Source organism: Leishmania braziliensis, chromosome 9, assembly GCF_000002845.2.
Source record: "Leishmania braziliensis MHOM/BR/75/M2904 complete genome, chromosome 9".
In the NCBI taxonomy this organism is placed as follows: Eukaryota; Euglenozoa; class Kinetoplastea; order Trypanosomatida; family Trypanosomatidae; genus Leishmania; species Leishmania braziliensis.
Genome location: NC_009301.2, coordinates 534,471 through 555,327, shown reverse-complemented (window position 1 = coordinate 555,327; position 20,857 = coordinate 534,471). Strand labels below are relative to the sequence as shown.

Sequence of the window (20,857 nt, the reverse complement as noted above, 5' to 3'; positions counted from 1 at the left end):
TGGCGTTTAAAAAAAGCTGAGGAAACCCGATGGATGGAAAAGGGCTGGTTTTGTTATCGCCGAAGGGCGGCGACTTTACCAATTCAGGGAAACAAGTCAGCACTGAGGGGGGGTTGAAGAAGTCGTAATTTTAAGTTTTGTACGAAGGGTTTCTCCTCACCCCGCCTTTATTTGATTTTCGGTATGGATATGGATTGGGGAGGATGCTTGCTTACCGCGGAGCTCGAATAAAAACGGTGGTGCTCTGGGCTTGATGGGGCGCGGCGGAAAGGACCACGCGGGCACGACCATCGCATCGCTGCGCCTTTATTTAGCAGGCTTATCCATGAATGCCTACCGGTTTTGGGGGGAGGGGGCTCGGAACACCAACGTCGCCGGGCGCTTTTTCGCATCAGTGAAATACACAGCCATTCTCGAAAATTCAATAGTGGAAGGCATATTTCTATTTTGGATGAATGTTGATAGAAAAAGCGCGGGCTGAAATGGCAGACACTATGGCGACCAAGCGGTGCCTCCTGTAAAGTTGAGCTTTGCAAATTAATTGGCTTCGCTTGCGGCTTGTGGTGCGCAAGAAACAGAAAAGCGGGGGATATCAGCTGATTTGCGCGCAGCCACTTCATGCCAAACGGGCTGCGGTGATGTTGCTTCTTGGAACTGGTCTAAAGGCAACTTCGCGGAGTTTGGTGTAATGCCCTCCGGGGAACGCTTTCCACTCCCCACGCGCTTATTTCCGCTGCCGAGATTGTTTTCCGCCATCCTCCTCCTATTATCTGCACGTTTGTTGTGCGAAGCTCACGCCAATCGGAATGCTTAGGATTTTTGCTGTCGCTGGCACGCCGCGGGTGCAGTAAGCGCGCAGGAACTGTGCCGAGGCCCTTGTTGAAGGTATGTCATCTGTGTAGAGCGAATCTGCGTGACTTTTTGCTGGTACAAATCAGCTTTGAATTTCAAACACATGCGTTCCTCCAACACCTGCACCGCCACGGTCGGCTCCGCTGACTTCCACTTTTTCATCCTTGCTGATAGCACCGCGCTGTCGCTGCTTTCTCGGCACAGGAAACGTGTGTGAATTTTTTTGTTTCGGGGTAAGCTCGTAGGTGGTGGGAGCTTTTGCACCTAGAAACGTATGGACACACGTAGTATCTGGAGTCCGTATCCCGAAGGGCGCCATTTTACAATGGCTTGAGAATCGCATTTCCTTCATGTTCAGCAGCTCTTTCTCCTGTTAAGCGTGTACCGGTGAGAGAGCACCAATTTAGGCAGCCAATTTTTCAGCTGGCACAGGTGTGGGCGATTTATTTAGCTGGGTAGAATTGTTCTTGTTGTAATGAGGAGGCGCCGGTAGCCGTGCCTCTGGTCTGCGCAGGCGCACTCCCAGTGTGGAGGCTGCGGATGAACCTGAAACCCTGCAGTACTGGATGAGCGTTGTGTCTTTTTTCTGGGGGCATTTCTTGGTTACAACGTAGCGTGGCTCTCGTCGTTTTTTTTTTTTAGATTTTAGCTAGCTGCCGCTCGCATTGCGCAGTGATTTGACGCAAAGAAAAAAAGTACTTAGTGTAGTTGAGTTTATGAGGTGCCGGGTTATTTACCGCTAGTTGGGCTGTAAAATGGACGGGTGAAAAAAAAAAAGTGCTGCTTTTATGAACTGTGTTTGCTGCTCTTCCTTCTGTGGACATTGCACGACAGTGGATATAAAATCAGACAACTAAGAATCTCTCGTCGAGAAACCCTCAGTTGTTGCAAAGGCGGCAAAAATGATGACTGAAGACTTGTTCTCCCTAGCGTTAACCCTTTTTTTTTCTTATATATTGAACTTTTTTTGGTGGTAGTACTACGATAGGACTCCTTTGTACCACTTTCGTGAAAGTATGGGAGGTAAGGGGAGCAAAGCGAAATGCACCACCGCCGTAGAGGTGCCTCGCTATGAGGATAGTCCCCCAGAATCGACGAATATCGGTGACTTGGTTCTTTCAGGTCGGTACAAAGTGGCGTCCCCGGAGACGGTAGAGATGATGAAACAAATTCAATCGCCCCGTGAAGGTAACAAAATGTACCCCGACTCCGAGGTGAAGGATATTAAGCAGTATATCATTGAGCAGGAAGGTCTGGATATTGGTCAGGCCCGCCGACGTGCGTTGTCGCAGCAGTGGCGTTTCTTTTTATCATGCGAGCCGATGCAACGTGGTTTAGATGCGGGTATTATCCTCGGTAGTCTATCTGCGTTTGTCGCATTCCGGAAACCACGAAATCGCATACCCTTGAAGATTGCCTTCATATTTTTTGGCGGCTTTTGTGTCGGAATGGTGTCGGTGCCTCTTATGGTTGTTGGTGCAGATTCGTACAATGCTCAACGTATTAGGAAGCTGGAACAGGAACTGTTTGAGAAGCAGCGATCTGAATTTTACAGACGGTAACGATTTGCGTACATGCAGTCCGTGTGTTTGCTTTTTCATTATTTATTTTTTAACGTCGTGTGGTGCTTTGAAGTCGAACTGTTTTATTTCGGGCAGAACTGTAGAAAATTGTGTACCTCAGCTTCTCATCAAGAAGAAAAAAGACTATTAGTATCTCTGTAGCGTATGGCTATAAAAGAGGTCTGTTTTAAAAAAAAAAAAGCGATTTCTGGTATTGTTCAGGATTCGTATGTGTCTAGCGGTGCAAAGCCGCAGTGTTGATTTGTTGCGCATGCGTATGTAGATAAATACATATATGTATAGATAGATATAGATATATGTATACATCTATTTATTATATTTCTGCCCAGTAAATGGATCTTTCAAATATCACTATTTTTTTTTTTTGCTTGGCATTCTGGTTCTACTTATCGGGACTTTTTTCTAGTAGTAGTGCTGTACCATGTCAAGTTATGTTTCGAGGCAGTGTATCGAAATAGACAATGAGTGCCACTCCAGTCATGGGCGCGCAGGTGAACCTCGCCTTGGGCCTCGATGAGGAGTGCTCACCATCGGAAACTGCTGGAAAAGATGGACATGTCGCGCATCTTCTTGCGCAGATTGCGTTTCTTCATCGGGAAGTGGAGCGTCTAGAGAAGTTGCTCTGTAGCATGCGAGCAAAATCATATGCTGACGTTCGTGCATTGACCAGTCAGTACGAACAAACTCTCAGACAAAAGAATGCGGAATTAGAAGATCTTCGGCACACATTCGGATCGCACAGAGAGGTTGTTGATGCAGGCAGAAGGTGCAAACTTCTCGAAAAGCAATTGGCCGCTGCCAACAGCGAAAAGAGCGTTGCCTGCATGGAGAAGGCGGACTTGCAGGCGAAATTGCGGAAGCTCCAGTCGCTACTGAAGATCAGAAAAGAAGAAGTTCTCAAAGCCCAGGGTACGTTGGAGGAGAGCAAGGTGGAGCGCTCGTCGACCATAACGGCACTGAAAATGACGGTGGAGACATTGACACAAGAGCGTGAGCGCCTGAGCTCAGAGTTGGCCGAGCAGGCAAAGCGTCAGCGTGTGGAGCGAAGAAGCATAGGCACAGATTGTGTGCGTCAGCGTGCTGATGCGGGCAGTGAAACAACTTCTCTTGAGCGTCTCACCCAGGCGTGCCAAGTCTGCACGCTACAGGGCACAATGACGATAGCAGGAGAGGATGCGGACCCGCCGCATAGCTTAGCGGCTCTTTTGGAGGAAAAAACACGAGAGTGTGACCAGTTTCGTGGTACCTTGGAGGATTTAAGCGCGATGCAGCGGGACGCCTTGGCGATGCTGGAGGTGACGAAGAGCCAGCTGAGCACCGAGACGGAAAGGAGACGGATTGCGGTTGCCGACGTAGAGAATCTATCAGTGCAGCTTCGTGCTTTGCAACAGAGGTGCAGCGATCAAACGGCAGCAGAACGCACGATGGGCGACAAAATCAGACTCTTGGGTGAGGAGCGGCAGAGAATATTGGTGGAGAAATCGCAGATCGAGCGTGAAAAAAGCCACTGGGAAGAGCAACTGCGCCAGTACGAAGCAGATGTAGCACAGCTCTCAGCGACAAAAAACCATACCAACCGACAATTGAGCGCACTTGCCAATGAAAACGAAAATTTGCGTGCTGAAATGCAGCAGGTGTGCGAACGGGAGGCGCACGCACTGTATGCAGTGAAGGCAAAGGATTTGGAAGTGCAGGAAATTCTGAGTGCCTATCAAAAATCAGCACAAGAGAATGAGTCTCTTTTGGAAAATCAGCGCTTTCTTGAGCGAGAATTAGATAATGTCCGGGCAGCTCTTGCTTCAAAGGAGGAGACTGTGGCGTATCTGCAGGAGCAGCTGAGATCGATGCATTTACGCGAGCAGCAGCTGACACTGGATATCCAGTCGCTTGAATACGAGAATGAGAACCATCATCAGCGCCTAGCGAGAGGGGATCACGAGGCGGCCGAGCTGGAAGCAAAGTGTGCGGAGCTTGTTCAGCTCGTGCATGCCAAAGAGCAGTGCATGGAAGAGCTTCATCAGAGCTTGAGTGAGTTAAGCAAGCAGGTTGTGGTGAAGGACAACGAGTCACTGCTCCTGCGCCACCGCTGCGACGCGCTTCTTGCAGACAATGCTTCACTCCGTGCTAGTTTTGGGAATGAAAAGGCGAAAGTGGAGGAGCTGGAGGCGTCCAATGCGCGCCTTGTGGCACGTGAAGTTCTTTCGCTGAGCGAAGCGGCTGACCGAAGAGAGCGAAGCCAAGAGCTAGCTGACGAACGAGCAACCGTGAAGGCGGTAAGCGAGGAGAATGCGCGAATTACAGCCTCTTGTGAACGGCTTGCTGAGCACAACAAAGAGCTGGAGGCGAGAGTAACGTCGTTGGAAAAGTCGCTGCAAGAGTCTGCAGAAGCGAAGGAAAGGCTGCATAGAATTGTTCTCGACCAAAATAAGGCGCTGTCTCGATTGTCCGAGTGAAGAGACTGGTGGCGCTGCGTCATATCATCTTTCTGTTTTGATTCGGGGGTGAGGATCTGCTGATGCGCGCGTACGTGTGGTTCTGAAAGCATCTCTTCCTTTTTTTTCCCCGTACTATAGATGCTGCATATTTATGTTTCATTGCGGTGCAAGATAATCGAAAAAGAAGCTGTAGATGCATTGTAGGGGAACTAAGTCGCTCTTCTGCGACATTCCTAAGCCACTCGCCAGGTGTACATGTGTGTGATTTTTGGTGCTGATCAACTACTGCTGTGTGATGCTGACTTCTGGCGTATCTTTGCATCTGCTTCACATCTGTTTGTACTCCACATACCGTTTTATCTGTGGAGAGTAATACTGTCTCTTCATCTGGAGTCCCCTCTCCCTTTTCCCTGGCTGTAGTATAAGTGGATCGACCTCCCTCAGAATTGCCAACGGCCAAGATCTTGCTGTTGTGTTGAGCTTAGCAAAAATGAATGCCATGTACTCTGCTGATCAGATTAACGTCCCCCCGGAGCTGGGGACGATCATGAAGCAATACACCAAGGCAGTGATGCGCGACAAACCAACTGATCTATACAAATACAGCGCCAATTTTTTTGCGATCTTGAGCGGCTACGCTACCCCTTTTGACGCGGAAGGGCAGCTAACGGAGAATGGAGCGAGCGAGGTGCCGTCGTGTTCGGCAGACCCAGTACCTGTCGAGATACCGGAGGAAGAGAGTGCGGATTCACAGGATCCGGTCGACGCCATCCTTCGCAGATACGACCGCACTGGAACAGGCTATATGGATCCGGCAGAGCTGCCGCAGCTTCTAGCTGACCTCAGGACAAGTTTATCGCTTGATGAAAAAGACCTGGACTCCGTGGAGGATATTCTAGCGATGCTTCCCAGTGCACACAATCAGATTGACCTGCTGGAGCTCCGCAGTTTCCTGTTCGAAGGTGTGGGTGAGTAACGCGCTTCTGTAGTCGTTTTTCTTTGTCTGCTTGCTTGCGTTTTTTTTCCGCGTGGATGTCTGTGGTGTAAAATATGGATTGCATCACTAGGGGGTGATTGCTGGTGTTGATTGTGCGAGAGGTGCACTTCTCTCTTTTTGGCTATGTACAGCAGAGGATGATGTAGCAACGAAATGCTCATTAAAATCAGTTTTCCATCGAAGACGAGAACAGCTAATGCGCGTTCTTTTCTGTAGGCTGGACTCTAGGAGGCAGAGACACACATGCGTTTCTTGCAGCGACTTTCTATCGGGTACACACAACCTGTACCCTGCGCTCAGCTATCCCCCACTCCCAAAGCAAGACATCCGCCTCCGATTCTTGGCTCGCAGCACTGCAAGCGTTTTCACCCGATTACCGCCCATTAGACAGAGCCATTTTTTGTTTTTTAGTACTCCTCTTTACTTTTGTTTTTCCGTCTGCTTTTTTTTTTTTGCTGTTTGGCCTGCGCCCTCTCTGCGTGCGCGCACCCGCATGTGTGGGTATTGGTCTTCATATAGGTGACGGACGAATATGCCCCCGAAGCAGGCCAAAAAGGAGGCAAAGCCGTCTGCGCCGGTGATCACCGTCGCGCAGGAGCTCCACGTCGACACGGATCTACGCCGTCTGTATGAGGCGTGCGGCTCACTCGGGGACCCCTTTGTTCCTTTTGCGAAGCGGGTGAAGACGGAGCTGACGCGTGTGAAGGAAGGAGAGCAGGAAGGGGTACCCCAGGTTCCTTTATTTGTGCGTGGCGAGGTACTGCTTGGTGATTTGAAGACTCTGTGCACCATTGTGCTGCGACCCTATCCCTTTCTCCGTGTGGTTCAGTTGCATCACGCAGTGCTCGGCGATGACGGCATACTCATTCTGTGCGAGTTTCTCAGTCAATACCAGCCTCTTCCAGATCGCAACCCATTTGGCATCCAGCGTCTCGAGTTGCCGGGCTGCACGATCGGGCCACGGGGTTGCTTGTATCTAGGCAACTACCTCAGGAGCAATGCAACCGTGACAAAGCTTGTTCTCGACTTCAACCCCTTGGAGGATGCCGGGGTGCGGGAGCTTTGCTCAGGGCTTCAGTGGAATAGTTCTCTGACGTCTCTCTCTCTCCAGTACTGTGGCGTAAGCTCGGTTGGAGCGGGTGACATCGCGTCGCGAGTCGTAAAGGAGTCTAACGTGTCCGTGCTTTCGCTGCGTGGAAACGCGATAGGTGACAAGGGCGTGGAGGAGGTGGCCAAGGCTATTTGCGTGAGCTCGAAGGTAGAGGACATCGACCTGGCGGATACAGCTTTCACCGGCGACGCGGGCGCTGTGCTAGCACTCTGCGAAGCCATCGAATGCGGCATGGCTCTACGAGTGGTAGACTTGAACATGTGCACCGTGACGCCCAGTGCCAGTGAGTGCCTACTCAAGTCACTGCAGGCAAGCAAGAGCGTAACGGCGCTACGAATTAGCGAGCGCACCAACCCGGTTGTGTACAAGCAGATCGTCGACATTAGCGCCACTAGGTCTAATCCGAGGAAGAAGAAGACGGGTAAGAAAAAGATTTAAACTTGCTTCGTGAGTTTCTCCATGTATACTACAGATGGGCTGCTCTCAGCGGCTGATTTTCCTCCTTTGTGTACTAGGTGATGAGCTCAGCTGACCCTTTACATCATGGCACAAGAGCCCACGGGAAAAGGACAGCAGAACAGCAGAGATAGATGCTGCAAGCTGAAACGGATCACTGTGGTGATGTACTCAGTGCCGAAGGATACATGGTTGTTTTTTTCCTGTCGGTCAGCGTGTTTTCTTTTGCCTGGCAATCTGCTAGGAAAGTACGCCGCGATGATCACGCCCTTGTTTTGCTTTCTCTTCCCCTCACCTTCTCCATCTTTATCTTCCCCTTTGGCGTGCTTCTGGTGGAAACACAAAATGCACTTGAATACAACGCTCTTCGGATTCTTTTAGGAGTGCTCTCCAGACATACATTCGGAAACAGAGCGCAATACACCAACGGTCCCCTCTTGTTCGGTGCGGAGCATGTGTGCGTCCTGACTTCGAGTCGTATCCACTCCGGCATCTTGGTGCATTCAAGTTCCCCACGCAAATAAGGAGCTTTTTCTCCCATCCTTTGGGTTCCGTGATCCCACGTTTTTCAGCGAAACTGCGACAGGCGGCCCATGGTGCTTCTCTTTTCTGTTGAAAATCCGACAGGCAAGGATGGTGGCAAGGAGGACGGGAAGGGTGAGGTGCCTTACGCGTGGTCCACCTTCAAGGATCGCATCGCCGTCATCTATGATGATCGAAAGGGCGTGCAGCCGTCTGAAGAGGAAATTGAGTGGCAGCTTCAAGTGGCTCAGTTCCCTGTAACGCCGCACTTTTTCGTCACGCCCTTCGATGGCGTTATGGACGGAAACGATGAGCAAGAGTCGAAGGCGCTGCAGTTGGTGTTTGAGGACATCATGCATTGCGTTCAGCGAAGAGAGAATGTCACTGTGATCCACCGAGGCGTCAACGCTGAGGCACATCTCGAGACTATCTTGATCTCCTTTCTTCAGGCAGTTCGATCGTCTGCGGAGTACGGAATGCAAGTTGTAGCGGACGAAATCGCGAAGGAAAAGCAGATGCAGCGGCTGCTGCAGATGAACGCGAACTCGGGGGACGCAGATGCAACGGAGGCGCGCGGCACGAAAGCGCACGAACGCGATACCACGGGGCAGGGTGGGGGCGGCGTGCAGCTGTCAAAGGCGCTGCGTAGGAAAATTGCCAAGCTGCGACAGGAATACCACTACCAGCACCCCGCCGATAGGCAAGTAGCCGCAAGGAGCCGCTATGGGCTCATCTCAGCCGCTCACAATGACCTATTGTATCCACCACGCAATGACTCCTCCTTGCTGAGGCCGCAGGCGTTTATCGCGTATCCCCCAGTGAGCCGTGCTACCCGGACATCGAGGGCTGCCTCGCTGGCGGCGGCCAAGAGCACGCGTAGCCACACTATCTTGTTCAATCAGATGCAGCGCCGTAATACTGCAAAGATGCTGGAAGAGCTACGGGAACAGGAGGCAGTCGGCGACTGTGAACCTATTCCCGGAAACGGCTGGGGGGACAAAGTCACGTTCTACACGTTCGACGGCGCGTCGTCCGTGATGGCGTTGCCGGGGATTCCCAACCTTGACGAGGTGATTCGCGAGTTGGCGGTCGACTTTTGGGTTCGCACCGACTTGAAGCCAGCGGACGGCAAACGAGTACTGATGCAAATGATGGAGGGTCAACGCGAGGATGTTGGCCAGCTGTTCCAACTGAGCCTCAACTGGTACGAAGATATGCCGGACTCTCTCCGAGTCGTTATTCGCGACTCTGCCAACCGAGTGCTGGAGGCGGTGGGCTCTGTGGCGAAGGTGGGACTCACCGACGGCACCAAGTTCCATCACGTGATGTTACGCGTTCACAGTTTAGAGGAGGGCCAGTTGTCGTGCGAGGTGGACGGGCGACCCATTAACATTCAGCTCATTCAGCAAGAGCATCCCGTCGCTTTTAACCCGTGGTCGCATCGCCTCTTTGTGGGCGGCTACCTTGACGAGGTGAACTCACCAGCCTTGGTCTTTCGTGGGGTCATCGCGGAGCTGCGGTTCTGGTCAGGCGTATTCCCCTCGCATCCTATTGTGCGGTGGCCGCTCTTTGCCGTCGAGGGCGGGATGCTACAGGAAATGACGCGCACAATTCCCGCCGACCATCACGAGACACTCTTGAACCTGCACGCGGTAGAGGAGTCACCGCCGCGCAGTGCCCCATCCTTTGATGGCAACCTAGTGGTGAACGTCGGAACGTTGCCGCTGTTTGGTCAGCTCATGCACAACTGGCGAATGGAGCTGTCTTTTCGCACTGACGTCTCGTCGCGCATGATGACGCTCGTAGGCGTGACGGATCGAAACTTCAAAATGCAAGAGTTCGGCATCGTGCTGAACTCGGAGCCGGTCATTACAAAGGAGCGGCTGCGCTACCACGAGCTTCACACGACCTTCTACATTGTGGACGCATTCGGTGCCTGCTGCTCAGCGCTACTCCGCGGCACCGAGCGTCAGAACTTGATGGATGGTGAGTGGCACAAGCTCGTGTGGCGGTGCATCGACAGTGAGACAAACAATTTCAGTGTCAAGGTGGATGATGTTCTGCAGGACCTGCTCTTCGTGTCGCGGGAGGGACCGACGCGGTTCGTGATCTACGACAATTGGATCGCAGTTGGCGGACACAACGTGCGAAACTGGAAAATTCAGCGCCCTTTCATTGGGCAGATTGGCCACTTTTTCCTCTCCTTGCAGAGATGCCCCTATGTGACGCTGGCGATGGACGAGGGCCCTGGTGCTTACGTACTGCAGGATCGCTCGCATCACAACAATCATGGGCTGCTCATCAACTCCACGACGAACGTTGTGCGCCGCAACGATGTGGTGTGGACTCAAGGCCCCGCCGATAAGTCCGATGACGTCGACAACGCTGCCTGGCCTGACATGCGGATCTTCAAGAATAACAATGTTTCCGTTGCAGCGGTGGCTTTCACGTGCGCTTTCGGTGAGCGCAGCGTTGCGCACGAGACGCTGTACGATGTGCTCTCGGGGAAATTCCACGAGGTCGAGAACGCACCGCACATTCTCACCGAGCGCACAGAGGCGCAGTGGAAGTCGTGGTATGGTCTACCTGCGGAGTGCTACCACGCACTGGACAGTGTGGCACGCCTGGAGGAGTCTATCAACGTGGTCCTGAGGGCAGAGGCACCACGGGGGCACCTGCTGGTCACGGTGCATATCGGCGACTGCTTTGCTTCTGTGCTCCATATCCGCGAGCCGGAGCTGCCAACTGACGCGGTGTACGACTGCAACATGCTCAAGTGGCACTATCCGTACATGGTCGAAGGAATGCAGGGCCGGCGCGAGCTCATGCTGAATCGCATGATCGAAGGTGTGGAGAGGGTGCTGCTTAGCGACACGCTGAAGCCGTACGTTACTGCCAAGTTGGGTCCCCTGAATTCCGGATCCCGGTCGGTGCTCACCGACGACATCATTCGCAGCCTGCAGAATATCGGGTGGCCATGGTTCTTGCCAGTAGTGCTTCACACGCACCTGTTGAATGCCGAATTCGGCTCGACCCTGCATCTGATTCAGCGCGTCCGCCCCCATATGTCGGCGAATGAAGCGGCAGCTGTCTCTTTCGTCAGCAAGAAACTCACTGACGGTGTTCGCGAGAACGCGTCGCTGATGATTCAGCGGAACTGGCGTGTCCGTCTGGCGAAGCGCGAGGCTGCGCGGCGGAGCGAGCTGCGCAGCTTGAACGACCGGAAGGTAGAGGAAATACGCGCACTTCGTATGAATGCGACCGTCAAGATGAAGGAATCTCTATGCGCGCTGCTCATTACGCTGCACCATCCGCAGTGTCCTGGCGTGCCGGCCATCGACAGCGATACAGGACCCCTTCAAGACGCTCTTCGACAGCAAGGCTACGAAGTGACGACGCTGGAGGACCCTGACATGGCGACGATGCTGCGTGCCGTCTCACAGACGGATACAACTAAGTCCAACTTCATCTACGTTAGCGGCTACGGTGGTGCACTCAACCTTCGCCAGCCACCGGTCTTTGGGTTCGAGTCGTTGGCGGTGTACGTCGAGGAGGAGGCTCAGCGGGCCACCTTGGACTGCGACGAAAGCGGCACATTCCGTCAACTAATGGTGCAAATGAAGGCGGAGAAGGCCATGGTGCCGGTCAAGAAGTCGAAGAAAAAGGCAAAGAAGGCTGCAGCGGCTGCTCGACCAAGGAAGACGGCTGAGGAAGCCGAGCTCCAGCAGCGTCAACTCGAGGGTCTTCTGTTCTCGTACCGCCAGGAGATGGAGATGGAGGAATTGTCTTATCGGGACAGCCTTGTTCACGAGTACGAGTCGATGAACCAGCTTCTGTCGCGGCAGCTGCGACATGTGATCGCGGTTACGCGGGAGTACGAAGAGCGTTATAAATCAAAAGGCCCTGAAGGTGACGCGCAGAACTACGTGTATACGGGCAAATCACGCATGATTGAGCCCTTCGCCACGACTGTCGTGGATATGGAGGATGTCATCCGAGCTGCGTTGCACTGGCAGGACCCACCACCAGGCCTGCAATGCGTCGTTGCGGTTGACCTGCAACCTGTGATGCCGTACTCGTGTGGTGTGGCGTGCCTCGCCAGCAGTACCGGAAACACGTTCCGAGTGCCTTACCGCCCGCAGCAGCGTGAGCTCCTGTCCCCGATCCTTGTAAAGGCCTTTAACGGACAGCTTCCAAAGATCTCGGCCACTTCCAAGTATGCTGTTCTCTCTGGTGGCATTGAAACGGCGATGAATCAGCGGGACTGGAAGTCGTTCGCGTCGTACGTGGTGGGAAAGCTGCAACCCTACTGCCACCCCGAGCGCTTCCGCATGCTGTGTGGGGAGTTAGACCGGCATCTTCCCTTTGTCGCGGAGCTAGTGCCTGTGCGCGACATTGTCATGGATGCTGAGGCCAGGGATCGTCGGCGCCGAGAGCGCGATACACAGAAGGTGAAGGCGCAAGTTTCGTTTGGCGTTGGCAGCGCGAAGATTCAGAGTGATATGTTTTCCCTCTTCCGTGATTTCCTAGAGGGTGTCACAGTGAGCGAGCTTGCCTTTGTCAACACAATTCGTATTCTCTTCACACAACAAAACAAGGGGATCGATGGCATTCAGGTGGAGGAGGTCATTGGCGCGCTGGAGAAGTGCCGCCCTGCTGTGTGCAGCATGGCGTTCGAGGTGCGAGTGACTGCCGCTGGCGTGGAGGTGCAGTTCAAGGTGTCCGAAGCAGGGGATAAGCTTCTCCTTAGTCAGTGGCTCAATGTGGTCTCGTTGCGCAGTCTAACGTGGCAGTTTCACCAGCGGCCACTGTTTGGGATGGGCCGACTGGAGGTTGACTATATCGAGTACCTGTATGATGCCAAGTTTGCCTGTAGTGCGAGGCGCTACTGGCAGCTTTGCAAGCAGTTCCACGCGTTCCCTGTGCCGAAACCGTACGTTCGCTTCGTGCAAGCCCGCGTGTTGATGTCATCAGACAAGCAGTAAGGCCCGCAGGAAAGGCTCGTGAGGATGCTGATGCATGGCTCAACCGCTCCTCCTTGCTTCAAGTTTCATTCTTTCTCCAAAGCTCTCCGTGCACTTCTCGACTCGCACTCAGCAAGGAGATTTCAGCGCTATGCAATGTGTGCTGCGTTTTCTGTTGTCTGCTCTTGTTGCGCTGGCATGTGCGTGCGCCTACACGTATGTGTGTATCCGTTGCCTTCTCTGTGGACACCAACAGGCAGCCCTGTGGCTGATTGGGGATGAACTTTGGCAGCTCGCAGTAGGTTCTCGTCTTGCCAGTGCGGTCCTGTAGGTTCTTTACTTTTCTTTCAACCATGTACAGAAGTCACTCATAACGGAGAGGTGTTTTGTGTCGATTCTCCACGATGTGTCATTCTTGAGTGAAGAAAAACAAACAAGGGGCATAATCGTTACTGCTCAGGGCAGCTTAGCAGTTGCTCTAAAGAGCCGAGTGCTGCCATTTCTTTTTTTCTTGTAGGGGAAGGGGGCTGGTCCTATGCGCGGAGTGCGTGCATTCACGCGCGGGGGGCGTATGCTCTTATACCCGTGACAGTGCCGTCAATATTCTCTCACCACTGAAACTACCCCCCCCCCTTTCGTAATATGCTTCACTCTCCTACTACTTCCTTCGCTTTTGGTGTGCGTTTTGTGCTCTGTATGCAGTAGTACGCCCTCGTTCGTGGATGACCACTTAACTCAGTACAGACAGTTGCGCAACATCAGGCACGTTACAGCTTCCCTCTGTCCCCATAAGCTGCGTGTCGGGGTACGGTTGCCCTATCGACCGTTGTACTTTTCTCATCATCGCGTGTGTTGCGAACGTTGTAGCCATGAAGCTAGTGCGGCGTGCCCGAAAGGGCATTCGTGAGCGACGAATGAAAGCATGCATTAATGATCTGAACTCGAATTTGTCGAAGGTGGAGATGCGCGTCTTCCGAAAGCAAAAGAAGGAGCGTGATGCGAAGCGTCAGGCTTTGGGGATTGGTGAGGTGGTACCAAAGGATGTACTGAGTGGCCGAATGAACCCTGATCTGTATGCGGTGGAGTGCCGGCTTCACCAAGAGGCAGGCCTACCCAAGCCGCTGCCGTACCAAGGGTACAAGGAAGATCTGGCGCGGAGCCGTGCCACCACCCACTGCGTGGGGTTTGTTGGATTCCGGACGATTCTGCATGCTATCCGGGCCCGCAACATGTAGCAAAGATTAATTACAAGTGTAGTGACAGATTCGTTGGTTGACGCATCGTGGAGGCATCTTGAGAGCCACATGAGGGCGCAGCGAACTCTTTCTCCTTTTCTTCTTTCGCTCAGGGACGCTTTAATATGGAGGACACCAGCGGCGGGACAAGCGCAGGACAAAGTGGACAGAAAAACAAAGACAGTCGATACTGTCTGGATTTCCATTGCTTGAGTAACTGGAAAGTGCGTGGGGCTTGTTGATACCACGTCATTAAAACCTCTTGGTTGCCAAGTGGCTTCCATCTCTAGTCGTCTGTCACATTGGGGAGTCAAGAACAACAGTTGTACTGTTCCACTGTGTACCCTATGCACTGTCAGTGAGTCTATGAGCTTTGCACCTCTCCCAGCTCCCCCTCTGGCCCCCGTGCATCGCGGTCTCCTCACTGCGTTGCAATTCACTCCTTTTCGCCGCCTGCGGCGAGCTCTGTTTCTTGCGATTATTTAACATCTTGCGCGCGCTGATCTCTTTTGTGTTTACTTGCTTCTTTCGTCGCTAAATATGAGTGTCCTCGTACTAAACTGTACGCACTCGCCTGCTCTGTTCCAAGTCGCAAGACACCCCGAAGGCCACCCAGCCAACGTAACAGCTGTGCATCACGTCTACCAAGTACTTCCGCTTGGTCGACCTTGAGAAGCGCAACACTGTGGACAGTTTGTGATTCATCGTGGATTGTCGCGCTCACACCGAAAGGTCTCTTTGTCGAGGAGCACCCTGGAAGCCCAAGGAAGCTCCTCGCAGTCACTGGCAGAGACGCGTCCAACGACTTCAAATCCGTCGACTGCCCCTACTCCGCCAAAGAGGAGATGGAGTGGCGCTACAGTGGCAACCACCACCCTGATGAAGTGTCTCAGCTGAAGGAGTCTTTCCAGGGAACATAGAGAAACGTCGCCGGCACCGTCGCCATTTTTATCTTTCTCGCCATTTGTTTCTGCTTCACCCTTCGTTCTCAGTAATACCCATGGTCGCGGCAACACGCATAGCGCGTTCAATAAAAGGAGAAGCAACGCTATGAGCGTGCCGTTAAACGCATTTTCATAGTGTTCTCTGTGAAGCTTGCTTTCATCATCACGCAAAGCTCAGCCTACTCTTTTGTAGCTGAGCCCTTCTCTTTCCCTTCTCCATTTCGTCGTTGTCCCTGTGCCCAGGCGACCATCCTTCTTTGGGAAGTGTACTCTTCACGGTCAAGTCGCAAGGCAGCAAGTTTTTGCAGTTGTGTTGAATCCTGCCTTTTTATCACCCCCCCCCCACCTATTCTCTTACGATGCCTCGTGTGTGCCCAGCACCTTCCTTCCTCCTCTTCGCTCTTCCACCTTCCCCTGAGACGTTTTTGTGCCCCACTTTCACAATCGCGGCGATGTGTTCTGTGCTGTCCACCGCGGAAACCCTTCACTGTCGACTACGGAAATGCACCGGGAAAGCGTTGAGTGCTGGAACATCTGACGCATCCCTCGAAAAAAGGAATCGAAAGCTGTCAAAGCGGAAAGTAGAAGTGCACGTGCTATCCCTAATGCGACCTCAAACTGTTCGAATCGCACTGACGGACATCTCTGAGCGGGAACAGGTGAAAGACTAGCTGGATGCGCAGAAAGCTTGAGTCTCAGACCGCGTGAATGCATAATGGGAAGGGGGAACGCAATTCTTCTTGTCTCAGTGGTCGCTCTTCAAGGATTTTTACCTGTGTTCGTTGTGGGTGCCCACCGACGTACCTTTCGTTTTCGCACCGTGCAACGTCCTCGAGGCCGCCAAGGCACGGCACACAGCCTCCTTGCGCAGGTGAGCGTTTTTGAGGCGTTCTGTGAGGCGCCGCTGTTGCTTCTCTTTCCTCTCGTTCTCTACCAACTCTCTTCCCCAGGATTGGGGACTAAGCACATCTTGCCCTGCTCCACTCTTCCGCCCCCTCTGTAATCGTGCCTGCTGGTGTGCAATTTCCTGTTGTTGCTGTACGGCCAACGTGTGCTCTCATGCGCGCATCTGAGAAGGGGGTTTTCTCTGTCTCTTCAACCGTCGGCCTTTTTGTATTCTGTATCTCTTCAACGCAGTCGCGTTAAAGATCAGGATTGTATCCGCCTTCCATGGGCCTTGTAGGTTCCCTACTTTGTCTTTCCCTCACCCTTGCCTGTCCTGCTCTTCATTGTCAAGTGAGCCTTACAACGGAAGCAAACAAACACATACATAAAGGAACTCGGCTTTAGATGTGTGCAAGGTTTTTCCCTTCTCTCCTCTGACCTGTAATCACAATGACCCCTAACTATATTCATTTGAGTGAGGTGGAGAAGCACATCACAGAGAATGATCTATGGTTCATCAAGGATTTCAAGGTTTATGACATTACAAAGTTTGTGGATCAGCACCCGGGCGGCGTCGACACACTCCTCAGCGTGGCGGGTAAGGATGGCACAAGGGACTTCAACGCTGTGGGTCACTCAGATAGCGCCGTGGAGGAACTGGCGCGGTACTACATCGGCGACATTCACCCAGACGATACGAATAATGTTCAGCAGACTACCAGCAAGACAGCAGAAAGCTACTTCGGCATCGCAGTGGTGCTGGCGCTCGTCGCCATCTGCTTGTTTTTTATCTTCCGCCCCTGAAGGAGTCAGAGGCTCGTGCAGGGAGAGGTATTATCAGAGGTGAGAGACATGAGAACAGAGGAAACGTGGATGTGCGCAGTGCTCCGACGAGTGGTTCTCGGGTACACTATTAGCCTCGCGTTCTTTCTGTAAAGTAAGGTGAAGACGCTGCCTTGCTTACGCTACTCCACTTCTCCTTCTACTCCATTCCTCTCTCTCCGTACGTGGTGCCGTGAGAGGGGCATCGAGAGACAGCAGTGCCCGAGAAAAGACGAGGCAGAGGCCCAGCAGTGGAAATCGTGGCCATTTTTTGTGTGGCAGCGTATGTGTATCGATTTCAATGGCCGCCTACACAGCCGCCGAAAAGAGAGGCAGCGAAAAGAAAATGGCAAAGAAGTTCTCTACGGAGGACGTTGAGTTGCTCCGTTCCTTTCCGTAACAAATGTGCACGTGTGCTCACTGGCTATAACCCTACAAGTCTTGCGAATCACCCCGGCCGGGTACCTTTCCTCTACTCCGTCTTGCTCTATGTGATTATGCTGGTTTTTTATTGTGTTACGTAGTGAGAGCACGTGTGGCAATCGAGAGATAATGCCTTATCAGTCGCTTGGGACCACACAATCTTTCACATGTTTTATGCGTCTGTGCAGGTGCTGGATCTCTCGCTGAATAGCTGGGGGAAGAAGCGACACAAGCTGGCGAACTGCGCAGTCTATGCTGGGACTTGTCTCTCTCTCTCTCTTTGCGCTACACTTTGTGTCGACTCTGCTCCTTTCCGTTGTGTCTGAGTTTCTTCTCTCTCTGACCTTTTTTCCTCTGTATTCTCGCTCTCCTGTCTTTCTTCCTGTTATCATTTCTTGGCTTGCGTCTGCTTTTGCTCTTCCCACAGGCTCCTCTCTTGTACGTGTGCTGCCAGTCGCAGTTTGGCAAGCCTGTGCGCGTATCTGCCGTACCTTAAGCCCCCCCCCCAATTGTGTACTCCTCTTCCCTCCACACTCGCCCTTTTCAATTGTGTCGTTCTTACCGCCAAGAGCAATTTCGTCCGTCTCTTTCCCGCGCTACACTCCACTAAGATGTTCCTGTTATGTAGCGCGAACACGCCCACACACACACACATTGCGATTTGAATACTTGCATAATCCACATCTTTTTTCCGGCGACTACGAAGCCATGGAGTCCAGCACCAAGAGGATTAAGATGGACATCTTCAACTTTCCTACCATCAAGGAGACACGTACCCCGGAGGAAGTGGCAGAGAGCTACGCTGAAGCCGTCAAGTTGCACCCCTTCTACGACAACGCGCACTGTGTTATCGATTTTTACGATAGCGGCACCATCAAAGATGGCCGCGGAGAGATCATTGGTGTTGTGCTTCGGAAAGCCTTACCAAAGTACGCGACATCCATGGCGTCGGCGCTCCTCATATCCGCTGCCGTGCGAACCTCGCTTCGGAGCATGATATTCGGTGGGGAGTCGCCTTTGAGTGGAATTGCTGGCTACTTCGACTACCGGGGCTCGCCGGTGGAGCTGAAGTCACGCAAAACGTCCTTCACATATGAGCACGAGGAGGCATGGTCGGCTGTCTTCCCTGTCGTCGATTATGTCAGCGAGATCTACAGACATGTGGCACCGGAGCGGTGGAAAGCACAAAACAACGCGATTCCGGATCTCGTGCGCATTCACGGAACCCCGTTCTCCACGCTCACCATCAACTCCCGCTTCCGCACAGCCTCTCACACCGACGTCGGCGACTTTGACGCTGGCTATAGCTGCATCGCATGCATTGATGGGAAGTTTAAAGGGCTTGCCCTTACCTTTGACGACTTCCGCATCAACGTGCTCATGCAGCCGCGCGATGTAATGGTGTTTGACTCGCACCACTTCCATTCAAACACGGAGGTGGAGGTGTCGTGCTCAGAGGAGGACTGGAAGCGACTTACCTGCGTTTTTTACTACCGCACTGCCCTCGGCGAGCCGTCAAGCTACGCCGAGTACCGGCGCCGGTTGGAAAAGTCCAAGCAGGATCCCAGCTTCACTCCGGTGGTGAGCAACGTGATGATGAAGGAGAACGGCACAAACCTGAACCGTCCATCCCCTGTGCACCCCGTCCCTCCCTCACCGTTTTGGTTGCCAATGCTGGCGCATTGCCTGCAGCACTGTGCATCGGCGGCACAAAGCGTTCACGAAGCCATGACGGCGGATGGGAGTCAACTGGCTGAGATTATCTTTGGGGAACCGCTGTCAACATCAGATGGCATCCCGCTGCGCGGAGACGACGAGAAGCTGAAGGCCAACGGTGACACCGGGGCCAAGCCGCTCTCACGTCTGGGTGGGTTCAGTGAGACGGATCTGATGGTTTCGACGGCAGCAGAGAAAAGAAAGTATCTCGACAGCGAGTTTCTCTCCCACTGTATCAGCGCGCAGCTACTGGACATGTGGAAGCAGGCGCGTGCGAGGTGGTTGGAGCTGGTAGGCAAGGAGTGGAAGCACATGCTTACCCTCAACCCTGAGCGCAAAGACTTTTTGTGGAAGAACCGGTCCGAGATGAACTCGGCCTTTTTCGACCTCTGCGAGGTGGGAAAGCAGGTAATGCTCGGCCTTCTGGACAAGGAGGCGGCGCTTCCAAAGGAAGAACAGGCTTTCTGGACCATGTACGCTGTGCACCTGAGCGCAGCGTGCGCGGAGGAGCTGCACATGCCCCATGACGCAATGTCACTCCGCAAGCTAAATGTGAAGCTGAAGGACTTCAACTTTGGCGGCACACGATACTTCAAAGACATGCCACCTGAGGAGCAGCAACGCAGAATGGAGCGCAAGCAACGCATTGAGGAGGCGCGCCGCCATGGCATGACCGGCGCGCACGAAAAGCGAGCGAACTGGCTGACCAACGACTCATTCGACTACCAAACCGAGGACTGTGTCGTGGATTATGCCAAACACAAGTGGGTGCTGCCTGAGCGTCACGCAAAGGCAGTCACGAAGAATGTGCACACTGCCTGGCTCCCAACTAGGGAAGAGGTAGTGCGAGTGCTCGTTGTACTACCTGACTTGCAAATCAGAGTCGAGGGCGTAGACTGCAAGCTGGAGAAGCCAGACACTGTGGAGGATTCATCAGAGTGGGTGCGCTTGGTGAGCAGCCCAGCTGTGCATCGTCTCCTGGCCGCAGCGCAGCGCAACTTGCAGCTTCCGGACGACGTCATGCATGGCAATATCCACATCCGTTTTGTCTTTCACAGCACGCTGCCTACGGACATGTACGACTTCGTGGTGCTGCAGCATGTATTGAGCCGTATCCCAGACGATGTGCTGGCGTCGTCGTATATTACACGCGCTGCAGCCCTCTGCTCAGGCTGTCTCTTCGTGGAGGAGACGGATGTGCAGTGCCGACAATACTACACTCTCAAGTATTCCATTCGCCGCAACTACGACGCCGTCGCCCCGCACTTCTTCCAGCAGCTGCACCAGGCGAGTTACGGGACGAAAATGGCACGCGTGCGCACCAAGGGGGAGTTGGAGGCTCTTATTCCCACGGTGTGCTGTGCGCGCTACAAGCTACAAGGCTCACCGCTTAATACGACCATTCATGTGGTGTCTCCCACGGCGCCCCACTAAACACAAAGGTGCCTGTGTTTGGATTGACCTCTCACGCCCATGAAGTAAATTACCTACACACTGTGCTCATACTGTCTTCTGAGTTATACGCTTTTACCCTTCTCTCTACATAGACCCGAAGGATGCCAGCTACCTCATTGTGCATGGTATCAGACTCTAGTACGCACCCTCTGTGGGAAGCCCAAGAACCTACAGCCTGTTCTCGGGTACCGCTGTGCGGGCTCCATGTGTCCGCGGACCTGTCTGAACTGGCGCTGTGCCGAAAAGACGTGCGGTCATGGCCACGTTTGGGCAAGGCCACTAAGAATCGTGTCGACGACCCAACGCATATACGCACTCGCCTACTGTTTTTCTGCTCGTGCTACATCGCTGTGATGTTCAGCTTAATTCTGGGCCCGGCCTGTACTGTCTGCAGAGGAATTAAAGTGGGTCTGAGCGATACCCAAGTCTGCTGGTTGGCCCGGCTCCTTGACATAGT

At 53.2% G+C, this 20,857-nt stretch overlaps 8 protein-coding genes and 1 pseudogene across 9 annotated transcripts; all 9 read left to right on the top strand.

Annotated features, from left to right (window-relative positions):
- Positions 1 to 1,868: 1,868 nt before the first annotated feature.
- LBRM_09_1620 (conserved hypothetical protein) lies at positions 1,869 to 2,414 on the top strand (the record flags this gene model as incomplete). Its single annotated transcript, XM_001562723.1, has 1 exon — positions 1,869 to 2,414. One exon carries the CDS (start codon positions 1,869 to 1,871, stop codon positions 2,412 to 2,414), a length of 546 nt encoding a protein of 181 aa, XP_001562773.1.
- Positions 2,415 to 2,896: 482 nt separating this feature from the next.
- Positions 2,897 to 4,888, top strand: LBRM_09_1610 (conserved hypothetical protein; the record flags this gene model as incomplete). The annotated part of the gene is made up of 1 exon (XM_001562722.2): positions 2,897 to 4,888. One exon carries the CDS (start codon positions 2,897 to 2,899, stop codon positions 4,886 to 4,888), a length of 1,992 nt encoding a protein of 663 aa, XP_001562772.2.
- A 472-nt stretch (positions 4,889 to 5,360) lies between these two features.
- On the top strand, positions 5,361 to 5,846 carry LBRM_09_1600 (conserved hypothetical protein; the record flags this gene model as incomplete). Its single annotated transcript, XM_001562721.1, has 1 exon — positions 5,361 to 5,846. The coding sequence occupies one exon, from the start codon at positions 5,361 to 5,363 to the stop codon at positions 5,844 to 5,846; it is 486 nt and encodes a 161-aa protein (XP_001562771.1).
- A 553-nt stretch (positions 5,847 to 6,399) lies between these two features.
- On the top strand, positions 6,400 to 7,416 carry LBRM_09_1590 (conserved hypothetical protein; the record flags this gene model as incomplete). Its single annotated transcript, XM_001562720.1, has 1 exon — positions 6,400 to 7,416. The coding sequence occupies one exon, from the start codon at positions 6,400 to 6,402 to the stop codon at positions 7,414 to 7,416; it is 1,017 nt and encodes a 338-aa protein (XP_001562770.1).
- A 611-nt stretch (positions 7,417 to 8,027) lies between these two features.
- On the top strand, positions 8,028 to 12,941 carry LBRM_09_1580 (conserved hypothetical protein; the record flags this gene model as incomplete). Its single annotated transcript, XM_001562719.1, has 1 exon — positions 8,028 to 12,941. The coding sequence occupies one exon, from the start codon at positions 8,028 to 8,030 to the stop codon at positions 12,939 to 12,941; it is 4,914 nt and encodes a 1,637-aa protein (XP_001562769.1).
- An 848-nt stretch (positions 12,942 to 13,789) lies between these two features.
- On the top strand, positions 13,790 to 14,155 carry LBRM_09_1570 (conserved hypothetical protein; the record flags this gene model as incomplete). The annotated part of the gene is made up of 1 exon (XM_001562718.1): positions 13,790 to 14,155. The coding sequence occupies one exon, from the start codon at positions 13,790 to 13,792 to the stop codon at positions 14,153 to 14,155; it is 366 nt and encodes a 121-aa protein (XP_001562768.1).
- Positions 14,156 to 14,658: 503 nt separating this feature from the next.
- On the top strand, positions 14,659 to 15,150 carry LBRM_09_1560 (annotated as a pseudogene). Its single transcript has one exon. A coding segment is annotated over exon 1 (492 nt).
- Positions 15,151 to 16,434: 1,284 nt separating this feature from the next.
- Positions 16,435 to 16,788, top strand: LBRM_09_1550 (putative cytochrome b5-like protein; the record flags this gene model as incomplete). Its single annotated transcript, XM_001562717.1, has 1 exon — positions 16,435 to 16,788. The coding sequence occupies one exon, from the start codon at positions 16,435 to 16,437 to the stop codon at positions 16,786 to 16,788; it is 354 nt and encodes a 117-aa protein (XP_001562767.1).
- Positions 16,789 to 17,937: 1,149 nt separating this feature from the next.
- LBRM_09_1540 (putative DNA J-binding protein) lies at positions 17,938 to 20,379 on the top strand (the record flags this gene model as incomplete). The annotated part of the gene is made up of 1 exon (XM_001562716.1): positions 17,938 to 20,379. One exon carries the CDS (start codon positions 17,938 to 17,940, stop codon positions 20,377 to 20,379), a length of 2,442 nt encoding a protein of 813 aa, XP_001562766.1.
- Positions 20,380 to 20,857: the final 478 nt, after the last annotated feature.